At 36.8% G+C, this 24798-nt stretch overlaps 1 protein-coding gene across 1 annotated transcript in view; it reads right to left on the reverse strand.

The window, feature by feature from the left end:
• Positions 1-16021: 16021 nt before the first annotated feature.
• Positions 16022-24798, reverse strand: part of PLBD1 (phospholipase B domain containing 1) — a 102482-nt gene continuing 93705 nt past the window's right edge. Inside the window, exons 11-12 of the mRNA XM_001370735.5 lie at positions 21418-21524; positions 16022-16325 (exon numbers count right to left, since the gene is read on the reverse strand). Of these exons, the coding sequence (XP_001370772.3) occupies positions 16086-16325; positions 21418-21524 (347 nt within the window). The 3' untranslated portion in view covers positions 16022-16085. The remainder of the gene's footprint in view (positions 16326-21417; positions 21525-24798) is intronic.

The following is a 24798-nucleotide window of genomic DNA, read 5'->3' on the forward strand; positions in this document are numbered from 1 at the left end:
AACATAAATTTGATAAATCATTGTGTTAAACCTGTTGTTAAAATGGTAAATCCTTTTAGGATCTGAAGGCTTTGAGGTAATGGATTAAACTGGTATACATTCAACTATGATGTAAATTATTTGAAACTATTCTTTTGGAAATGTAATAGATGATAATATTTGTACTGTGGTTTTGATACAGCAGCTTCCAGACAACTCCTTAACAGCTGAATTTAGAATCTAACAGTATCAGGATTATAAGAGAAATAATTTTTTTTCCTGACAGTGTTGGTGTTATCACATTTCACCATATAAGAATGCAATTATATTACATTAATGGCACTAAGAACATATATAGACTCTGCCAGCTTAGATTTATAACTATTATAATTAGATTAGCTCTAAGTATGCTAGGCTAAATATTACAAATCATTGCTGTTAAAATTTCTCACTCTAATATTCCAGGTGGAGGACTAGTAGGGTAGAAGTTGTTTTGTTTGTTTGTTTCTTGGACCAGTCTAAAAAGCTCTAAAAAGTGTCAAAGTGAATTCTAGAAGCCCCAAGTTTGCTCATTTCCCTTGAGAACTTTCCTTTTTAAGAGAAGTCCTAAACTGACTTTGTCTTAGACTGAATAAGGGATCTCCAAGCATCCATTAAATATCCTAAATAGGAGTAATAGAAGTGCTCACATACTCAATCACCCTTTTTTGTCCTAGGAGCTTCCCCCATCATATCAGAGATCCTTTCCCAAGAAAACCAACACCTGGCAGGAACCATCCTTCTTGTACCCATTGCAGCAGACCATTGTAGTAGACCATTCATGTTTCACTACAGTGTCTTGGTTTTAAATCAAATATAAGGTGGTCGCCAGGGAAATATTCCCAATTATAAATATTCCCAAGTCAACTGGGTTTTATAGAGAATTTTAATTAATAATACAACGAGGAATTAAAGAAAAGAGAGAAAGAGAGAAAAAGGAAATAAGTATGAAGGGCCTTAAGCCAACATGGCCTAGACCTGAGTCTTAAGAGAGAGAGATCAGTCAGTCTTTTATCACTCACCACAAGGTCTGTCTAAGCAAGGATTCTAGTGACAGAGTCTCCTCAGAGAGAGTTCCATCCAGAGTCCTCCTCAAAGAGCCTTCCAGCCAGAAACTGTTTCAAAGGGCCTCTCTCAAGAGCCTCCAGAGGGACAGAGTCCCCTCAGAGGAGCTCCAGCGAGACCTTCTTAGAGATTGTCCTCCAAGAGCTTCCCTTCTCCAGAGCCTCTCTCAAGAGATTCTCCAAAAGGATTCCTTTTCAAGAGATTCTGCTTTTTCTTTTATAGGGGGTTTTCTCCTATGTCACCTCCCCTAAGTTCTTCCATCTACCAATCACAGTAGACATTTGCCAAAGGACAGCCCATTCTGAATTCACTGCTGGGTTGACTAATCCCTTTAGTAAGTTTGAACCAGAAAAAACTTCCGAATAAGTTTTCACCTCTTTGCTCCTGGCAAGTTTACAAGTTGCCTGACCTTTAATAGGTACTTAGCATCCCTTTGTATTTCTTCTAAAACTAGGCATGGCTTAAAGAACTTTTTGCCTCATTATAAGTATGGGTTTAAGTACTTTCATTGTTTAGCAAGGAGTTTTCTCCCCTAAAGCACTCTTAAGTATGGGTGGAGTTGAGGTCCTCCCATTTCTGATCCAAGTAGAGTTCTCACTGTCAAAATGGGGAATGTTCCCAGTAGGGAATTGTTCCAATTGAGAATTCACCGATGGGGAAATTTTTAACATTCACAAGTCTGAGAAATTTCAAGATTTACAATACCCAGCCTCTGGCTACAGCCTCTTTCCCAAACCTACCTGTAAACTGTCAGTGTATGCTTGATGTGCTTAATTCCCCCAAAAGTATAGAAGATCCCCATGTCCTATCATTCTTTGGAGAATTATCTTGTGTTATGATTCTCTCTGAGACACTAAACCCAGAGCCCCCAGCATCCGACTCTGGGAGGTATTTAGCTCTTGCTATGTGTGATGGCCCACTATCAAGGACCTATCTCTTTCCAGATTAAAGATTTGGCTTTACTGACTATTTTAGTGGTTCTGTATTTTTCCAGGTTCACAAAATTTATATCCAACCCTGATAGGGTCCCTTTTTCCTCTGGCTGATATCCCTAAGAATTTTCACAAAACCCAAAGAGAGTGAATACAGTGATTCCCATTTTGAAAGATTTAAAGGAACACATATGATATTATATAATTATCTAAACCTCTAAAACATGACGAAGCTCTAAAATGACAAAAGCTAACATTTATTTAGTGTTTGTTGTACAATGTGGGCAAGACCGCTAAGAGGGGTGGACACAACTACCAGAGGGCTATCTAACAGTATAGACCGTGCCAATCTAAACTCAGCTGTTGAGGAGCTGTCTGAAAACTGCTTACTCTTTGGGTAAGTGTATTTTATTTCATTTGGATTCTAACAATGATTTAGGAGATTTGCATCAGCTCTGCTGCTGATATGGTATAAGTGGGTTTTATAATGCCTAAACTTGAGAGCTGCAAGGTACAGAGATGGAAGAACAAGCTTCACATCTAGTTAGAATGGGAAAGTTTATAAATCAGCTAATTGAGAGAGTCAGTTATACCTAAATTTATTTAGTTGTGTCAAAGTCTGTCCATCTTCCCAAGTATTTGATTCCACTAGCTGGAGTTGAACTGAGTGAAAGAAAGACACTAGAAACTGAGGAAGAAGCAATGGGTATTTTGATGCATTCTTCTCAGCAGAAAGAGCATGCATGGGATACCTCCTCTCCTAAGGAAATGAGCTCATTAGATACAAAAATTGGCAAGCTTTTATTGTGTGAAAGATGGAGGGAAAAAGAAAAAAAAATAAGATTATTGCTTGAGGGCAGGTGCAACATCAAATTTTGTACCAGAAGTCCTTGAGTGACTTTTGGGGATTTCAAAGAGAGAGGCTGATAACAGCCCTTTTATCTGGAAATCTCTGGAACTCTTCCTGGTGAGATAATGATCATCTTATCAGGGAAGATTCCTAGGATTGTTCTCAGTCCAGCCCCAGTTGGTACCATTAGGGCAGGAGTCAGTTGGTAGGTCCCCCTTTCTTAAATTTAGTTTATAGTTGCAAAGGATTATTGTTATGTATCAGAAACTCCTGGAAAAATAGAAGCTTAACCAAATCCAACCAATTATTTAGTCAGTATCCTTTTCACTTTCTCAAGGCACATCTTAACTTAGGAGCAAAGTCTCTAAGTTTATAAAAAAAACCGATCCTCTTTTAGAGATTTGTGAACCTAGCTGCTCCTGACCAACTTAGTCTTAACACACTCCAGGCTTAGAAATATTTTTGCTTTAAAGGAATTATTGGTAAATTATCATATATTTGTTATCTATCTGAAGTTACAGAATGTGATTAATTTATTAAATTCCAACAACTACCTTTTGTGTCAGGATAAATTTTAAAATATTTTTGAGAAGGAGAAATACCAGTTGAAAGGAATATTAAGCAACATCTTTTATGATTTTGTTTTTTGAAAGCCTAATAAGTTTTTGTTAACTAATTTATTGCAACACCTTGAGAGTGTTGATAACAATTATGTCCAATCCTATTGTGGCTAGTGGGACTCTGCTATTTGTAGTAAAACCTTTGGGGTCCCTGAATTTTCTTTTTGAATTTTGTTTTCTGGTTTGTTGTATCCTTGATCCAATATTTCACTGTTTCAAGAAAAAATGCCAGTATGGCATTTCAATGGGACTGATGAGGTCCAGGATCTACAGTCAATGGATAGCTATCCCTGGAAATAAGGTTAAGAGGGTGACTGTGGGAAGGCTAACGTAGGACTCTCTTGATTCAGTGTCTCATGGAATACTCTTTCCACTGAGACTGACTACAGTTATATATACCCTTGACTACTTAATTATTCTGACCTAAAATCAAATGGAACGAAGGATGCTTTCCTATTATATATATGTTGGGTTATTCTGTGCCTTTGGTCTTGGACCTGGAAGGAGGCTCAGTATTGATGCGGTTGTAATCATGTCCCTATTTCTTCCTCTCATAGCAAATCTCTCTAACCAGGGCAAGTTAAGCTGTGATTTTATAGTGCATCTGGTTGTTACAATACCATAACCTGAACAATTGAGTGAATGAGTGTTTATTTGTCCTCATCATCTGCCTGTTTATAGTTCCTTACATTTGTGTATTAGAAAAAGTGCTTTAATTTTTGCCAAAATAGATACCTATTAATTAGCTCAAGTTAAAATCCAAAATACCTTTATTTTGTTTTAATGAAAAGAATTTTGGTGTAATTGGTTTTCTTAGAGAAGAATAATTTGTGTAATCTCTTGTGTTAACCTCAATGAAAAATCAATTTTATTTGGACTTATTTTTTAATTTGTAATTAACATCTTTTTTTGAACAGTATGTCCTGTGGTGCAAACATATTTTAATATGGAAAACTTATTTGATATGTACTCTTTTGAAACTGATAACAATATATTTGTTGTAGTTCTTTTTTTAAGGTAACAGATTTTCAATTATACACTTTTCAGAATTTGCCTCAGTTATTGTATGAAGGCTTATGCCAAGTTTTCACTAGGAAAAAGAATTATGTCCCCTCATCCTGAGGAGCATGACCATGCTAGGGAGACAGTGGATTTCACTTTTTTTTTTTTAAAAAACCCTTACCTTCCGTCTTGGAGTCAATACTGTGTATTGGCTCCAAGGCAGAAGAGTGGTAAGGGCTAGGCAATGGGGGTCAAGTGACTTGCCCAGGGTCACACAGCTGGGAAGTGGCTGAAGCCAGATTTGAACCTAGGACCTCCCGTCTCTAGGACTGGTTCTCAATCCACTGTGCTACCCAGCTGCCCCCAGTGGATTTCATTTTTAAGTAATCCCTCTATATATTTTTTAATGTACATGTTTGACTGTTACATTGTTTAGTGGAGTTTGAAATATGATTTTCTTTTTTTCCCCTTTTTTCATTTAAATTTGATTTTTTTTAAACTTGAATTTATGGAATTATGATTGATATTTGATACTGAAGGATCGATTTATAATGTCTAACAGCCCTGAAAACATTGCATACCTCAAGACTGAGACTATTGAAACTATTGATTATTAAATATTGTGGGACTATAACTGATGTTCGAGTCTGATTCCAAGAAAAGGGACCGTTAACAAGTTGCTAATCAGTGCTGATGAGCACAGTATGACTGATGTCAACAAGCCCTGTTGGAATGGTGAAGGTAAATGCCAAAGTAGGGGAGCTCTCAGCAACTTCTGAGGTTGACTTTCTCTGTTTCAGCCTATATTATGATACTAAATTATGTCCCTATTTGGTTCTAATTCTGGCTTGCTAGCCCTATGATTGGAGTAGAAATCAGACTAGGCCACCATATTCCTCTTTTTTTGTCAGACTTCTGTCCCCTTTTTCCTTTGGTATGGCATCTTTATTTAGTTATAGCAGATGGTGGATAACTGTAATATTGCTTCACCTGACCTATATGCTTGTAGTATATACACTACCTCCAGGAGACCTTGAATATGTCTCTTGTGATTTTAATTTATACTTATTTTTACATATTTAAAAATTTTTCTCTCTTCTTTTTGGGAGAAGTGATCCAGATATTATTTTAATGCCTTCTTAGATCAATAACCTAATAGCCTAGTCATATATCCCATGCCACATCTATTATTAATATAAATGAATATTCATAGTATTAGAATATTAATTTGTGTTACATTCAGGTTATGTTAGAATTAGATTCTTGGTAGAAACACTATATTGTAGGATTCTAGATTTTAATCCACTCAGCTTTCTTCTTCCTATTTATGAGTGAGTTCATACCATTTATGTTCACTATTATAATTACAAACGGCATGTTTCCCTCCATCTTATTTTCCCCATTTATCCTTCTCTTCCTTTCTATTCAGCCTTTTCCTGTTTACAAAATTTTTTTTCTGACTACCACTTCCCTGAGTTCACCCTTCCTTTTGCCCATTGTGGCATTTAAAAGAGTGGGAGCCATAAACTGTAATAGTTAAAATGGTTGAGGTTGTAAACTGTAGTGAGTAAAATAGTGGAAGATATGAATTGTAGTAGATATAAGAGTAGGTGAGTAAATTGTGACCGCAGAAAATATGTTTTCACTACAGTGTCTTGTTTTAAATCAAATATAAGGTGGTCGCCAGGGAAATATTCCCAATTATAAATATACCCAAGTCAACTGGGTTTTATAGAGATTTTTAATTAATAATATGAGGAATTAAAGAGAGAGAGAGAAAGAGTAAGAAAGGAATAAGTTTGAAGGGCCTTAAGCCAACATGGCCCAGACCTGAGACTTAAGAGAGAGAGATCAGTCAGTCTTTTATCACTCACCACAAGATCTGTCTAAGCAAGGATATAGACATCAGTTCAGCCAGCCATCTGTGAATTTTAAAAGTCTCCATCTTGGTATAGCACCCAAAAAATTGTGCACACCCACACTACATGGGCATGTGCTAGTCAATGACAAATCAGAAATAACTAACTGCCCACCTGGGCTGTCCTAAGCCAAGCTAGAGCCAACCATTGGCTCTTGTGAGACACAGGAAGTGAGGTAGGGAACAGCCTCTGAAATTCACTCACTTCCTGTGGAGAGAGCGAGACGGGAGTTCGTGTTAGAAGCTTGGACAGAGAGGACGCCCTCAGACAGCTTTCCTTCAGATCGGTCACGTGAGTTAAGGACTGATTCTTTCCACCTTGGCCCTTTGGGCCTAAAACTCCCTCTGCCTTGGTCAGAGGTTGAGTAGCCCCTTTCCCTTTTTCTCCTCTCTCCTTCTCTCCCTCTCCTTTCCCTACTCCCATTGTGATTAAACCTCCATAAACTCCATTCTGACTTGAGTGTTTCATTTTAGGAATTTCATAAGTAAATTCCTTGGCGGCCATTGTTCAATATTACAACAATCTTAAAAAGGTGAAATTTTTCACCATTACACATCCTTCTCCAGAGAGAGATTCTTCTGACTGTCCTCAAGAGCCTCTTCCAAGAGACTCCTTAGAGACTGTTCTTTCAGAACCTCCTCCTTAGAGCACTCTCCTTCTAACAGCCTCCTTAGAGACTATTTAGAGACCATCCTCTTCAACAGACTGTCCTTTTCTTATGTAGGGGGTTTTCTCCTAGGTCACCTCCCCTAAGTTCTTCCATCTACCAATCACAGTAGACGTTTTCCAAAGGACAGCCCATTCTTAATTCACACCTGAGTCGACTAATCCTTTTAGTAATCCACACCTGAGTAGGCTAGAATCTCTGAGTAAGTTTTTTCCTCTTTGCTCCTTGTAAGTTCACAAGTTGCCTGACCTTTATAGGTACTTAGCACCCCTTTGTATTAATTCTAAAAATAGGCATGGCTTAAGTATGGGTTTAAGTATTTTTCATTGTTCAGCAAGGAGTTTTCTCCCCTAAAGCAGGCTTAAGTACGGGTGGAGTAGAGGTCTTCACATTTTTGATCTAAGTAGAGTTCTCACTGTCCAAATGGGGAATGGTCCCGCTAAGAAATTGTCCTAATTGGGAATTCCCCGATGGGGAAATTTTTAACATTCACAAGTCTGAGAAATTTCAAGATTCACATCATTCCCTCATTTTTCTTTTCCTCCCTCCCCTTCTTACTTTCTTATAGGGTGAGATGGATTTGTATAACTAATTATATATGGATAGTATTCTTGCTTTGCGCCAGTTCTGATGAGAGCAAGGTTCCAGAATTGCCTGCCATCCCACACCATCTTTTTCTTCATTATATTGATTCTTATGTGCCTCCTCATATGAGATAATTTACCCCCAATTTTCTCTTTTATCTTTTACCAATTTTTTCCTTTCTTATTCCTTGATTTTATTTTCCTTTTTTTTTTTGGCAGAGAGGATATATCATCTCATCATATTCTCTTTGTCTATGTATATTCCTATTCATTGCCCTAATGGCACAAAGTTCTTTAAGTATCTTCCTTACCTTAAAGATCTTAAGCAGTTTATGTACCTTAGGTACATGAGTATCACAGATACTTAAATATTTTAGTTATCATCTTATATGATAATGCAATCAGTTTAACCTCCTTCCTTCCTTTGATTACCTTAAGTATCTTAAGTACCTTAAGTATCTCTTATATCATAGCTATCTTAAGTAACTGAGTTAATACTTCCCCAAGGAGGAATGGGATCAGTTTAAGCCCACTGGGCCACTTTGAGGGTTTTTTCCCCCTTTTTATGCTTCTCTTGAGTGTCATATTTAATTATCAAATTTTCTTCAGCTCTGTTCATTTTGTCAGGAATGCCTGGAAATCCTCTATTTCATTATATATATATATATATGTATATATATTTAATATATACACATATATATATATATGTGTATATATTTAATATATATATATATTTAATATATATATTGCTCAGTTTCACTGGATAGGTAAGTCTTGGTTGTAGTCCTAGATCCTTTGCCTTGCCCTAGATTCCATACCTTTAAGTCCATTAATGTAGATGCTACTAGGTCCTGTGTAATCCTGATTGTGGCTATGTGATATTTGAATTTTTTTTTTCTGGCTAGTATCTTCTCTTTGGTTTGGGAGTTCTGGAATTTGGCTATAATAAATAGTCCTGGGTTTGTTAAATTTGGAATCTCTTTTAGATGGCAGTCAGGGGACTCTTTAAATTTCTGTTTCCCCATCTTGATTGAGAACATCAGTGCAAGTCTCCCTGATAATTTCTTGCAGTATTGTGTTCAGATTCTTTTTTTCAAATCATGGCCTTTGGGCAGTCCTGAGATTCATAGGTTCTCTCTCTTGGATCTATTTTCCAAGTCAGTTATTTTTTCAGTGAGATAATAAAGGTTTTCTTTATTTTTTTTTCATTCTTTCAAATTTATTTTGTCTCCTGCTATCTTATGGAGTCATTAGTTTCCACTTGTCCAGATCTAATTTTTATGGAGTCATTTTCTCCTTTGAGGTTTTGTACTTCCTTTTTTAGAGAGTCATTTTTATGTTTGAGATTTTGTATTTCATTTTTTAGGGATCTGCTTTTTTCTTCACTGGGCTTTTGCTCTAAACTGTCTTAATGCTTCAACAATCATAATCCTTTTTGAGAAGTAGAGGCTGCCAGCCTTCCAAATTCAGTACCATGTCTTGATGTACAAGCTGTGGTTTGTATGAGCTCAGTCTCTTATGTGGGGTTTATCTAAGGTTAAAAAGACTTGATTTCCATTAAGTCTCCAACCATCTCTTTTGGGGAACCCCACACATATTTTGGGCTCATCTGAGTTTAATTACTTTTTTTGGTAAAACTTTTTGTTCTATCATGAATTCCTGGTCTCCTTTTCGCTGCCTTTTGCTGTTGTTGTTGTTTTTGTTGGTTTTGGACACACTGGAGAAATACGAGAGTGCTGCAGGGATCTGGTGAAGAAATGTTAGTTTGGACATTGATAGTGATGGTTATCAACTGTATTTCAGAGATCCACTGGAGAAATGTATTTTAACATTGTTCTATATTCTGCAAGGACCCATCAGTGGAATTTTCAATAAGGACAGTTTGTTTTCTCATCTGATGGAGGAGTGACTTTCAGGTAAATCCAAGTTCCCAAACCTTGTTTGGGTTACCCATATATCAGTAGATATCATTTGTGACTAGACTTTTACTTTGGAGTAAAAACCTGCTACTTTATTGTTCTTTTTTTTTTAATTTGAAGTTAGCGGTGATTTGTTTTAATTTTGATTATTTACTAATTGTTTTGGATCATTATAGACTTTTATAAACATCATGACAGGCAACAACATATAAGAACTTTGTAAAATGTTTTCTGAATTGTTATAGTTATCTATTGGGACTGATTATAATCTCTACCTTTGGTAGGTGTGATATTTCACAAAACAAAAAAACAACTTGTCTGTTTTGGTATTATTGAAGCATCACATGGATTTTGCTGAAATTCATCTGCATGGCATTCAAGGTTATTAAGGACTATGCCATTTGATCTTTATTGAAACTCAAATGCAAAGTTCATGGAATGGGGAACACTGAAAAGGACAATGCCTGAGTGTTGCCAGGTTCCCAGAGACCTGGAGAAATGCAACAACTTGCCTAAAGAACCACCACTTGATTAGCTGGGGCAGCAAATACTTAACTGAAAGAAGAATATAGCACAGGTGTCTAGCAGAAAGAAAAAGAAAAAATTCTTACTATTTCATGAAACAACTATCCTCAGTCTTCCCTCCTCAGCCAAACTTCTGGAAAAAGTAAATTTCTGCCTGACTTCAACCTTTTCATCATAAGAGTATGCTGGCAAATATTTAACAACTGGTAACTCAGTGAAAAATGTATACACAACATATTTTTAAATTTAAAAAAATCTAATATTAATTAAAAAAAATTTTAAGTTCAAAATTATCTCCCTTTCTTCCACCCCTCCCCTATCCATGAAAAGGCAAGAATATGACATCAGTTAAGCATTTGAAGTCATGCAGAATATTTCTATATTCACCATGTTGCAAGAAAAATACCCTCAAAACATTTATCTAATTCTAAGTGGGTAAAGTTCAGGGCCCCCATTAATATAGTTTTACTATTTTCTTCTTTAGCTCATTTAACTTCTTGTGAAGATAGAATTAACTCTCCCTTTGTCTATTTTCAGTTAATCAAATCAAGAACTTAAAGTACCCCTACTTAGTATTTAGCTAACCATTAGGTAACAGAGCTAACAAGTCATTTAGTAATTCACATCCCTGAAGGCCACAAGCACTGTACCCTTTGGGCTGTGCTAGGCAAATTGAAAGACTGCAATCGGTTTCTGTGAAGAGGGGGGGAGACAGGATATGAACTGGAAAAAAGTGGTATAAAAGAAGAGACCAACATGGTCTGATCCTCTTTCCTTTTGTGGTTTTTGGAGAGACTGTTTCCTTAGAGACCATTCCTCCCTTGGCTTTTTAAGAGACTATTCCCTTGGATTCTGCATTGGTGAGTAGAGCTTTACAGACATGCTTTTCCTTGGAGTCATTCTGGGTTGGTGGAACTCTGACTGAAAACACCACTGGGACTTCTGGCTGAGGACTACCAGAACTTCCACATGGAGATCAGGACTTGAAGGAGTTCCTCCTGGGTGAATGAGCTAGACTTCACTGGAGCAGCAATTAGGGCTGCTAAGCTAGACCAGGCTTTGTCTCCTTCCTATATTTCCCACTTTCACTATCTCTACTGTGTTGTAAATAAAAGCTACTAATAATAATTTTGACTTAGGGGCTAATATTTTATTAATGGCGACCACTTTTGTAACTCTCATATTGAGTCAAAACCCAAATTTAATTTTTACATCCTTTAAGAATGTGGATGCTATACCATTTGGTGCATATATGTTTAGTATTGATATTATTTCATTGTTTCATTGTCTGTGGTACTTTTTAGCAAGTTCTAGTTTCCCTGCTTATGTTTTTTTTTTTTAGTTTCTGAAAATTTTATTTAATTAATTAATTTAGAATTATTTTTCATGGTTACATGTTCTTTCCCTCCCCTAACCCCACCTCCCTCCCATAGTCAACACACAATTCCACTGGGTTTTACATGTGTCATTGATCAAGAACTATTTCCATATTATTGATATTTGCCCTAGGATGATCATTTAGAATCTATATCCCCAATCATATCCCCATCAACCCATGTGGTCAAGGAGTTGTTTTTCTTCTGTGTTTCTATTCCCACAATTCTTCCTCTGAATGTGGATGGTGTTCTTTCTCATAGGTCTCTCAGAATTGTCCTCAATCATTGCATTGCTGCTAGTAGAGAAGTCCATCACATTTGATTGTACCACAGTATATCAGTCTCTGTGTACAATGTTCTCCTGGTTCTGCTCCTTTCACTCTGCATCAGTTCCTGGAGGATGTTCCAGTTCACATGTAATTCCTCCAGTTCATTATTTCTTTTAGCACAATAGTATTCCATCACCAACATACACCACAATTTGTTCAGCCATTCCCCAATTGGAGGGCATCCCCTCATTTTCCAATTTTTTGCCACTACAAAGATTGAGGCTATGAATGTTCTTGTACAGGTCTTTTTTCTTATCTCCTTTGGGTTCAAACCTGCTTATCTCTTTTAATTAGGACTATTTTTGCTTTTGTTTTGTCTGAGATCCATGATTTCTACCTCAGCCTTGTTTACTTCAGCTGAAGCACAATAGGTTATGCTCTAGTCCTTTATTTTAAGAGTGTGCTTTTCTGTTTCCAGTTTTTTGTAAACAGTATTAGATTCCAGTTCCTAATCCATTCTGTAATCTGCTTATATTTTATGAACAAGTTTATTCCATTAACATTCACAGAAATGATTACTAACTGCATTTCCATCCAACCTATTTTCTTCTATTTATTCTTCTCTTTCCTTTTATTCTATTCCTCCTTAAAAATCTGTTTTGTTTCTGACCACTGCCTCCCTTGATCAGTTCTTAATAACGGCCTGCTCCTATTCCTTGTTGGATTAGAGATTTCTCTACTCAACTGAGTATTGATATTGTTCCCTCTTTGAACCACTTCCAGTGAAAGTGAAGTTCAGGTATTGCTCAAAACCCCTCATTCTCCCCTTTACTGTAAAAAGTCTTCCTTGTGCTCTACTTTTATGTGAGGAAAATGACCGTTTAATTTCTCCCTTCTTTTCCCAGTGCATTTCTCACCTCTTCATTGTTTTAGATCATCCCAGCAAAAGACTTATTCTTGTGCCCTCTATCTATAGAATCCTTCAACTGCCCTAATAATGATAAAGTTCTCAAGTCATATATATCATCTCCCCATATTGGAATGTAAACATTTTAACTTTATTGAGTCCCTTATGATTTCTCTTTTATGGTTGCCTTTTGTTTCTCCTGAATCCTGATCTTGAAAGTCAAATTTTCTAGTTCTCTAGACTTTTTATCAGAAATGCTTGAAATTAATTTATTTCATTAAATATCAAATTTTTCCACTGAAGAATTATTTGATGGGTAGATTATTCTTGGTTGTAAACCTAACTCCTTTGACTTTTGTAAAGTCATATTCCAAGTCCCCCAATTCTTTACATGGTAGCTACTAAATCTTGTTGCTCCATGATATTTAAATGGTTTCTTTCTGGTTGCTTTAAGTATTTTCTTTTTGACCCAGGAGTTCTGGAATTTGATAACAATATACCTGGGAGTTTTCATTCTGGGATCTCTTTCAGGAGGTCATTGGTGGATTCTTTCAATTTCTATTTTATCTTCTGGTCCCAGAATATCAGGGCATCTTTCCTTTATAATTTGTGTCTGAATCTTTTTTTTAAACATTATTTTATTTGGTCATTTCCAAACATTATTCATTGGAGTCAAAGATCATTTTCTTTTCCTTCCTCCCCCCTTCTCCCATAGCCAATGTGTGATTCCACTAGGTATCACATGTGTTCTTGATTCGAACCCATTTCCATGTTGTTGGTATTTGCATTAGAGTGTTCATTTAGAGTCTCTCCTCAGACATGTCCCCTCAACCCCTGTAGTCAAGCAGTTGCTTTTCATTGGTGTTTTTACTCCCACAATTTGTCCTCTGCTTGTGGATAGTGTTTTTTTCTCCTAGATCCCTGCAGATTGTTTAGGGACATTGCATTGACACTAATGGAGAATTCCATCACGTTCGATTGTACCACAGTGTATATCAGTCTCTGTGTACAATGTTTTCCTGGTTCTGCTCCTTTCTCTCTGCATCCCTTCCTGGAGTTTGTTCCAGTCTCCATGGAATTCCTCCACTTTATTATTCCTTTCAGCACAATAGTATTCCATCACCAACATATACCACAATTTGTTCAGCCATTCCCCAATTGAAGGGCATCCCCTCATTTTCCAATTTTTGGCCACCACAAAGAGCGCAGCTATGAATATTTTTGTACAAGTCTTTTTGTCCATTATCTCTTTGGGGTACAAACCCAGTAGTGCTATGGCTGGATCAAAGGGCAGACAGTCTTTTAGCACCCTTTGGGCATAGTTCCAAATTGCCCTCCAGAATGGTTGGATCAATTCACAACTCCACCAGCAATGAATTAATGTCCCTACTTTGCCACATCCCCTCCAGCATTCACTACTTTCCTTTGCTTTCATGTTAGCCAATCTTCTAGGTGTGAGGTGATACCTCAGAGGTGTTTTGATTTGCATTTCTCTGATTATGAGATTTAGAACACTTTTTCATGTGCTTATTAATAGCTTTGATTTCTTTATCTGAAAACTGCCTATTCATGTCCCTTGCCCATTTATCAATTGGAGAATGGCTTGATTTTTTTGTACAATTGATTTAGCTCTTTGTAAATTTGAGTAATTAAACCTTTATCAGAAGTTTTTATGAAGATTGTTTCCCAATTTGTTGCTTCCCTTCTGATTTTAGTTACATTGGTTTTGTTTGTACAAAAGCTTTTTAATTTGATGTAGTCAAAATTATTTATTTTACATTTTGTGACTCTTTCTAAGTCTTGCTTGGTTTTAATCTTTCCCTTCCCAAAGGTCTGACATGTATACTATCCTGTGTTTGCCTAATTTACTTATAGTTTCCTTCTTTATGTTCAAGTCATTCACCCATTTTGAATTTATCTTGGTGTAGGGTGTGAGGTGTTGATCCAAACCTAATCTCTCCCACACTGTCTTCCAATTTGCCCAGCAGTTTTTGTCAAATAGTGGATTTTTGTCCCAAAAGCTGGGATCTTTGGGTTTATCATATACTGTCTTGCTGAGGTCACTTACCCCAAATCTATTCCACTGATCTTCCTTTCTGTCTCTTAGCCAGTACCAAATTGTTTTGATGACCACTACTTTATAGTATAGTTTGAGATCTGGGACTGCAAGGCCACCTTTCTTTGTATTTTTTTTTTCATTATTTCCCTGGATATCCTTGATTCTTTGTTCTTCCAAATGAACTTTGTTATGTTTTCTTTTTTTCTAAATCAGTAATTTTTTGGAAGTTCAATGGGTATGGCACTAAATAAATAAGTTTGGGTAGGATGTTCATTTTTATTATATTGGCTCATCCTACCCATGAGCAGTTAATGTTCTTCCAATTGTTCAAGTCTAGTTTTAGTTGTGTGGAGAGTGTTTTGTAGTTGTGTTCATATAGTTCCTGTGTTTGTCTCGGGAGATAGATTCTTAAGTATTTTATTTTGTCTAAGGTGATTTTGAACGGGATTTCTCTAATTCTTGCTGTGGAACTGTGTTGGAGATATATAGAAATGCTGATGACTTATGCGGGTTTATTTTGTATCCTGCAACTTTGCTAAAGTTGTTGATTATTTCAATTAGCTTTTTGGTTGAATCTCTAGGATTCTTTAAGTAGACCATCATGTCATCCGCCAAGAGTGATAACTTGGTCTCCTCCTTGCCTATTTTGATGCCTTCAATTCCTTTATCTTCTCTAATTGCTACTGCTAGTGTTTCTAGTACAATGTCATATAATAGAGGTGATAATGGGCATCCTTGTTTCACTCCTGATCTCATTGGGTGAATCTTCTTATCCCATAGAACATAGCATATCATGTGGTTGTATTGGTAAAAATACTGGAGTAGTTTTCCATTTTTTTCTTCAGAGGCAAACAGAGGTTAAATGACTTGTCCAGGGTCCCACAACTAGTGTCTGAGGCTGAATTTGAATCCAAGTCTTTCTGACTCCAGGCTCAGGGCTATATCCACTAAGCCATCTAGCTGATTCTATATTTTTCACTCATACCCTCCCCCTTTCTTTCCCACTTATCTACTTTTTTCTTCAAGCTCCAGCCCAGTTGTTACACAAAACCTTTCTTAATGACCTCAAAGGTAACATTTCCCACTCTGGACTCTTGGAATATTTATTAAGTGTATGACAATTTTATTTAGGATATGTTATCTTGTATTATTGATTATGTTTTTGCTTATGTATCCTATCTCCTCATCTGGATTTCAAATCTCCAAAGAGGTCAGGGCTTTCCTCTTTTTAGCTCTAACACTTGGTATGATCTAGACAAGACTGCCAGTACCTATTCCTGTTGTTCCTGAAAGCAATGAACAATAAGAGTGAAAACAATGATTTTATTTGTGAGGATATGAAAAATATATATGTCATATATATTTTAAACCCTTTAGTTCCTTCTTTTCCACCTTCTGACCTGCTTTCCACACCTTTTCTTTTTTTCTTTATGTAATTCACAAAATTCTAGAAGAGGTTTCATAGTGACAAAGTCAAAGTTGTAGGCTTCTGGCAGGCCCTTGTGAATAGTCTCATTGAACTTTTTCCATTCGAAGACAGGAAGGCCATCATCCACTGTGGGACCATTGATGGCATAGGCTGTGAACTGAGATGCTAAAAACATATCTGCCACCTACAAGGAACAAGACAAGAATCTTTGTTAAATCACTTGGAAAAATACTGGACAAACTACATATCAGTCTTCATTTCTAAACTGAAAAGGAAGGGGAGAGAGAAGAAAACTACCTATGTATACCCAAGCTAAATAAAATACAATTGTAAAATATAATGCCAGTTAGATGACATAATTGAGCTTGAGTGCTGGGCCTGGAGTTAGGAAGACTCATCTTCATGAGTTCAAATCTAGCTTCAGATACTAACTGTGTGACCCTGGGCAAGTCACTAAACCCTGTTTGCCTCAGTTTCCTCATCTGGAACATTAGCTGGAGAAGGAAATGGCAAATCACTCCAATATCTTTGCCAAATATATCCTAAATGGGGTCCTGAAGTGTCAGAAATGACTAAAAAAGGACCAAACCCCAAAAGACACAATGTAGGAAGGATAATAGCAGTAGAGATGTCCAAAAATTCACAGGAGGCAAGTCTAGGAAATAAGACAGCAATAAAACCCAAAAACTTAGATATTTATACATAAAATATGGGTAGCAAGCAAGGACCACTAAAGATCTTAATGTGATGATGAAACTCAATCTCGCATCACCAAGATGCCCTGCAATATGTCCTCATGACTGGATGATGGCTCTAGAAAGAATTAGATAAAGAAACATGTTAAGATAGACTCCTGAAAGTCAATTCAAGAATAAGGAATAATAGTGAGAAGCATTTAGAGGCAGAAATAATAGAGCATGAGAATTTAAAAAGGTGAAGGTTCTTGGAAACAGATCACAAGCTGCGTGAAGGGATACAATAATAATGGGGACTTCAGTTATCTACATATCTGCTTGATTTTTCTCTGTGCCCAAAGCAAATTGATTAACAATTTCTGGTCTTCACTTAATCATAATTTTATCCTTCAAAAGGTAAAGGAACTGATAAAGAACACATTTTCTAGCTCTCATTCTCACCAACAGGGTTGAAATCTTGCAGCAATATACAATTTTGTCTTAGAATTTGTATTAGCGAAGGGGAGGAGAGTAAAGCATAAATTGATATTTATCTTAGATTTTGGGAAACCATAAATAATAGGACTAATTTTACCAATGTTTGCCTGATGTTGTCAGTGTCTGCCTAATAATTAATCTGAATTGTGTTCTCAGTACTTCTCAGATCTCTCAACGCCTTTGTTATGATTGTTGAATTGTCTTTTAGAATTTCTGATTATTTCTTTTTATTAAAGCAATAAGCAAATTTCCTTGATTGTTTGTAAACTTAGACTCCTCACAGGTTAATGAGAAAATTAAGCCACCTGTGATGAAATCATTTAACTTGTGTGGAACCTTTATTTTGTCAAGAATCTGTAATCACAATACAAGAATATAGAATGATCTCAGAATCTTAATCAAGTGATTTGTTAAAAGTTAATGTATCACTTTTCCAATTATCTTTATTTGAACATGTGTACTGAAAATTTTATTTGTGTGCCAAGAAAATGCATATAAGAATAAACACCAAGCCTGGGCATGGAGGAGCAGCCACCAGATGCAAAGCTTGCCCCTGGCTGATTTACATGCACAGCTGTCTTCCAGTTTTTATTTTTTCATTTTAATGTTCATTCACCTGCTGAGAACCCTTGGAGCCATGAGTGGGGCTGGACCCAGCTTGTGGCAGGTGAGATGTGAAGAGGGAGAGGTGAAGCTAGGAGTAAAATGAGCAAAGAGTAAAGCACTTCATAAAAGGATTGAAAACACCAGATTTATGGTACTGGCATTTAGGATCACGGACCCATGGCCATTTTAACTTCCATAATTCCAAAATATATTCTTATAAAATACTTAGAAGCTTGGAGACGTAGAAGAAAAACTCACTACTCAGGGTTTGATGTAGCCAGTGTCTGTTAGGCGCAATTTATTGCCTCCAAGTGTTGGTACTGAAGAGGGAGGAAGGAGGAAGAGAAAGAGGGTCACGAAGGGTAGGAAGAAGAGAAGAGAGTGGTAGGGCCAGGAAAGGGAGACAGAGAGACTCAAAGATGATGTTTCCTTTACTTGGTGGAATTCTCTCCCTGTTCCCCACCCTTACCCCAACACACACACATGGCAGCAGCAACAATGGTTTGTGGAAATTATTGTCTATGACAGATACTGGTTAAGTACAAAATAGAACTGAATTTTTCTTCCATATTGAAATGGTGCCATCTTAGATGCTATCACCTGATGAAAGCATGACCCAGGACTGCCTCTCTTGGAGGAAAAATACTTAATGGACAATTAAATTAGAAGTAAAGGTCCTTTAAAAAACTATAAGGAATATTTTGAGTGCCTTTGCCCAGTAATCATGACTACTCATCAAGAGAAAGGTCAAGTTGGCCAGACAGATTTAAAAGCATTTCTTTAACCCTTATCTTATCTCTTAGCATTGATTCTACAAATCAGTTCCAAGCAAAAGAGTGGTAAGGGTTAGGCAATGGGGTCAAGTGACTTGCCCAAGGTCACATAGCTAGAAAGTATCTAAGACCCGATTTGAACCAGGACCTGCCATCTCCAGGCCTGGCTCTGAATCCACGGATCCACCCAGCTGCCCTATGACTTAAATGTATTTATGCACATTTCTATTTATGGTCATGGCTGTAGATGTCACATGTGTTTGTTATACATAGCAGTAGCTACATGGTGCCATCATGCACAGAGCACTGGACCTGGAGTTGAGAAAACCTGAATTTAAATCTGACCTTTGACACTTGCTAGCTAGATGACCCTGGGCAAGTCACAACCTCTATTTTGCATTTTAATAATATTTTGTATAGTTGTATTAATTATAATTAGTATATGATAATTTAATTTGTATAAATTACAGTTTCTTCAACTGTAAAATGGAGATAATAATAGCACCTGCCTCTCAGGGTTGTTGTGAAGGCCAAATGAGATATTTATAAAAAATGCTTAGCAGAGTGCCTGGTAGACAGTAGGCACTACATAAATGCTTATTTCCCTCCCTCTTTCTCTACAGTATAAGGTAAAGTCTATGTCAGTATCAGTTATTCCTATAATGTTATTTCATCTACCTGCTCTGGGAATAAGTAAATTTTAGTCACACTGGCTTATTTTCAATCCTATAAAGAAATAAGCGGATGGATTCCAAAAGCAAGGGGATTGGCCCATTGACCTAGTGAGTGGGAACATTCTTCACCTTTCTCCTTAGCATTGAGTAGTAGACCAAGTCTGAGACAACTGGTACCAGCTGGTGAGCAGAAGTTTTACTGTTCCTAGCTCCTCTGGGAGTTTCGTGAACCTCGTGGCTCTCTGGCCAGGTATATAAATAGCAAGTTGGGTTTTGTTCCCATCCCAGTTATTGTTGGCTTCTCTAGGGGTGTTGAGATATACTGCAGAATGGTCATGAGGGTAAGATGATCCAGACAAGGAGCTGGCAAAGACTATGGGAATGCAGCAAGACAGAAATTAGTCCTTCAAGCATCCTGTTATTCAGGCTGACCAAACACCGAGTTCTGAACCAAGTTCCTTTGGTCATTGAGATTGAGGGCCAGATTCTCTAGATGGGTGAAGACTGGACTGAACCAGGCTCTTGCCTATCAGCAAGCTTTGAGGACAGATTTGCCACTCTTGGGGGTCGGTTCTGATGGACTGTCCAAAGGAAAAGAGTCAGAAGATCCCTTAGAATGAAAGACAGTGAATAGGACTACCTGTTTCAGAAAAGAATGGCATGTCATATATAACTACTACAGAAATGAAACTGCAAATTCTTATAGACTAGACTAAAATTGTCAGATGCGGGATCCTTTGATATACGTATCAAATCTCTCTGCAGAACTTTGATGTTGATTATGAGACATGGGAGACACTGGCAAAGGACTGTCCAGCATGGACAACAGTTGCTCTGTTCTGTGAGCAAAGCAGAATTGTAGTAGCTCAAAAGAGATGTGAGAGGTATAAACTTAGAGATATCTCCTTCCTTCCCAAATCTTGGGACTGGCTATTTGTGCCCAATCTGTGGTAGAGGCTTCCGAGCTAATACTGGTCAGCCACAGCATTGGACATTGACCTCAACCTAGTGATGGCATCTTGGCCCTCTTCAAGTTGAAGGACCACAATCGACTAACCAAAATGAATATGTGCGTATGTGTGTATACATACATATGAACACATACACATAGTTCAATTTGGCTTATGGAAGCTGACAATTTAGAGAAATTTGGTTAAAAGATCCTGATGTTGGGAAATATTGAAGAAAAAAGAAGAAAGGAATGGCTGAGGATGAGATGGATAGATAGTTTCATGGCAGCAAAGTACATGAACTTGGACAGATTTAGGGAGATAGCAGCACCTGACATGCTATGGTTCATGGGAGTCACAAAGACTTGAACATGACTGAACGTCAGAACAACAACAAAAATCAGTCAAAAAAAGAGAAAGAGATCAAAAGAAATTGAAGGTGGTTTAAATTGGGGAAGTATAATCTAGAATCTCAATTCTTCTTTTAAAAAAACACCTTACCTTTCACCTTAGAATCAACATTCTGTATTGGTTCCAAGGCAGAAGAGCAGTCAGGGTTAGGCAATGAGGATTAAGTGACTTGCCCAGGGTCACACAGCTTGGAAGTATCTGAGGTAAGATTTGAACCTAGCACGTCTCATTTCTTGGCTTGGCTCTCTACTGAACCACCTAGATTCCCCCCCTTAGAATTTCAATTTTGAAAATATTTTTAAATTTTTCATAAAACATTTAGGTGGTACAGTAGTTAGAGCACGAGACCTAGAGTGAGGAGGACCACCATTCAAATCCAGACCAAGATATTTACAGTTGTGTGACTCTGGGGCAAATCACTTAACTTTTGTCTCTTTTACTTTCCTCATTTATAAAGCAACCTGGGGTTTTTGTGAGGATTCAAGGAGTTTTGTAAACCTTAAAGTATAAGCTACAAAATAAGGAGATCTTAATGGATCTGCTTTTCCAGAGACATACCTGTTTTTTGTATTATAGGAGCATGAGGGATAGGGAAGGGAAAGGAATAAATATTTATTTAATGTCTGCTCTGTCTGAGCTAAAGTCCATGGTGTTGTCAGAAACATGAGCACTTTCCCTGGGGTACCTTACCTTTGTGTCATAGCAACCTGCTGGGACAGGTCTTTTCGAATTCAGGTCCTCCCTGCAGCAGATAGTATTACAAGGATTTCCTCTGCTGTAAGGATCCTTCTTATAATCTAAAAACAGAAAAAAGGAATTGAGGAGGCAATAAAAATGAGAGGCATCATTATCTCCAGTGGGGTTTTAAGTTAGTTTGAGATCTAGGACTGAAGGCCCCCTTCCTTCATGGGTTTTTTTTTTCATTATTTCCCTGGATATCCTTGATCTTTTGTTCTTGCAAATGAACTTTGTTATGGTTTTTTCTAATTCAGGAAAAAAAAGTTTTTTGGTAGTTCAATAGGTATGGCACTAAATAAGTAAATAAGTTTGGGTAGGATGGTCATTTTTATTATGTTTGCTCGTCCTACCCATGAGCAGTTAATGTTTTTCCAATTGTTTAGATCTAGTTTTAATAGTGTGGAAAGTGTTTTGTAGTTGTGTTCATATAGTTCCTGTGTTTATCTTAGCAGATAGATTCCTAAGTATTTTATATTGTCTAGGGTGATTTTAATGGGATTTCTCTTTCTGAGATGTGTTGGAGATAAATAGAAATGCTGATGACTTATGTGGGTTTATTTTGTATCCTGCAACTTTGCTAAAGTTGTTGATTATTTCCCCTAGCTTTTTGGTTGATTCTCTAGGATTCTTTAAGTAAACCATCACATCATCCACAAAGAGTGATAGCTTTGTCTCTTCAATGTCAATTTTAATACCTTCAATTTCTTTTTCTTCTCTAATTGCTACTTCTAGTGTTTCTAGTACAATGTTAAATAATAGAGGTGATAAGGGGCATCCTTGTTTCACTCCTGATCTTATTGGTAATGCATCTAGTTTATCCCCATTGCAGATGATGTTTGCTGATGGTTTTAGATAGATACTGTTTATTATTTTTAGGAAAGGCCCTTCTATTCCTATACTTTCTAGTGTTTTCAGTAGGGATGAGTGTTATATTTTGTCAAATGTTTTTTCTTTATCTATTGAGATAATCATGTGATTTTTGTTGGTTTGCTTGTTGATATGGTCAATTATGTGAATGGTTTTCCCAATATTGACCATCCCTGCATTCCTGGTATAAATTCCACCTGATCATAATGAATAACCCTCGTGAACACTTGCTGGAGTCTTTTGGCTAGTATTCTCTTTATGATTTTTGCATCTATGTTCATTAAGGAGATTGGTCTGTAGTTTTCTTTCTCTGTTTTTGCTCTCCCTGTCTTTAGAATCAGTACCATATTTGTGTCATAAAAGGAATTTGGTAGAACTCCTTCTTTGCTTATTACGTCAAATAACTTGTATAGTATTGGGTTCACTTGTGAATCCATCAGGCCTTGGAGATTTTTTCGTAGGGAGTTCTTTGATGGCTTGTTCAATTTCTTTTTCAGATATGGGATTATTTAAGAATTCTATTTCTTCTTCTGTTAATCTAGGCAATTTATATTTTTGTAAATATTCATCCATATCACTTAGACTGCTATATTTGCTGCCATATAATTGGGTAAAATAGCTTTTACTGATTGCCTTAATTTCCTCTTCACTAGAGATAGAGAGTTGGAGTGTCTTACTAATGGAACAGCAAGGAGAGCATTATCATCACTACCACTAACCAATACCAATGGCAGAGAGACCAAAAGGAGGCTATTGCAATTGTCCAGGTGAGAGCTCATGAGAGTTTGAATTAGGACCTTGACTTTTAAGTGAAGAGAAGAGAATGTACATGTGAAATGTTGAGAAAACATAAGCAATAATGGGACAGGGCAGCAAGAGATTTGAGAGTAGAGGATACTAGAGAGCTGAAGTGGTCTACTATGGAGTTAAAAATGGCCAGAGAAAAGAGCAAGAATGATGACCTGGGAAGATTTTTAGGGGTGGAGGGATTGGTCAATGTGGAGGATATGTTTGGGGGGTAATAAGGTTTGAGGACATGGAATGAAAGAAAATTATGATACATAAAAAGAATTTGGGGGTTCTTGAACATGGAAATGAAACACTTGAAGGTGATGGTAAGATTAAGGGGGTTGTAGATAAGATTGTATAAATCAACACCTCTATATGACTTAACATACTTGGCTGACCATATGCATTTCCATATGGAGGCAAGAAGAGATGCTATACCTTTGATGAGTTTACTGTTAAGTAAACTTCTTTTTGATTGATATTGAACAGTCTACAAGTGTCTTGCTTCTTTATAATCTCAAATCTCAAAATGAGAAGAGAATGATTCTCCTTGTGTGTGGCTGAGATGGATCAGAGAAGAAACTTATGGGAGCTGAGTGGACTGAGGAACTTGGAAGTACAAATATTTGAGAGAACTTCAAGATATAAATTAAAGTGTTCCAGTTAGAGAGGGAGAGGGACATTACAAACACATGTTTAGCTGCAGGAGTGAGTGTAATGGAGGAGCCAACGATTACACTAAGCATGTGAACTTGGGAAATTTGGAAAGACAGTAATACCATTAATAGAAATAAAGAATTCAGACTTACGCGTCGGCTATGGGGGGTGGGGGGAGGAAAAGAAAATGATCTATGTCTTTAACGAATAATGCTTGGAAATGATCAAATAAAATATATTAAAAAAAAAAGAAATAAAGAATTCAGAATAGGGTCAATTTGGAGGGGAGAAAATAATGAGCTCTGTTTGAGGTTGGTTAAGTTTGAGAAACATATAGTACTTCTAGTTTGAAATATCTAAGAAGTAATTGGTGAGATAGGACTGAGACTTGTGAGAGACTAGGTATAAATAGATCTCAGAATCATCTGTATAATTAATGTGATAAAATTAAATAGACAAGTGAGTTGTTGAGGTCACCGAGAATGAGTGCAAAGGAATATAATAGATAGAACAAAAGACTTGCAGTCAGGAAGACCTATGTTCAAATCTCAACTCAAACACTAGTTGTGTAAGTTACCCTGAGCAACCCTAGTAATCTCAGTTTCATTATTTGCTGGACTCCTTGACTTCTAAGGTCTCCACTAGCTCTAATTCTATCATCTTATGATCATTTGAGTAGATAGAGAAAAGAAGGCTTAAGACAGATCTTTAGAGGACACCCAGAGTCAGAAGACATGTTGTGCATGAAAACTGAACAAGGAAGATTGACTTTAGATGAATAAGAGGAAAGCCAAGAGCATCCGAAAAAAAACAGGGAGCCCTATGCCAATATAAATTCAAAATGGGTAAATGACTTAAATATAAAGATCGAAATCATAAATAAATTAGATGAACATTAGACTAATATACCTGTCAGATCTATGGGAAAGGAAGAAATTTAAGGCTTAGCAAGAGATAGAGAATATTACAAGATGTAAAATGAATAATTTTAATGATATTAAATTAAAAAGGTTTTGTACA

This window comes from Monodelphis domestica, chromosome 5 (genome assembly GCF_027887165.1).
Source record: "Monodelphis domestica isolate mMonDom1 chromosome 5, mMonDom1.pri, whole genome shotgun sequence".
Lineage (NCBI taxonomy): Eukaryota > Metazoa > Chordata > Mammalia > Didelphimorphia > Didelphidae > Monodelphis > Monodelphis domestica.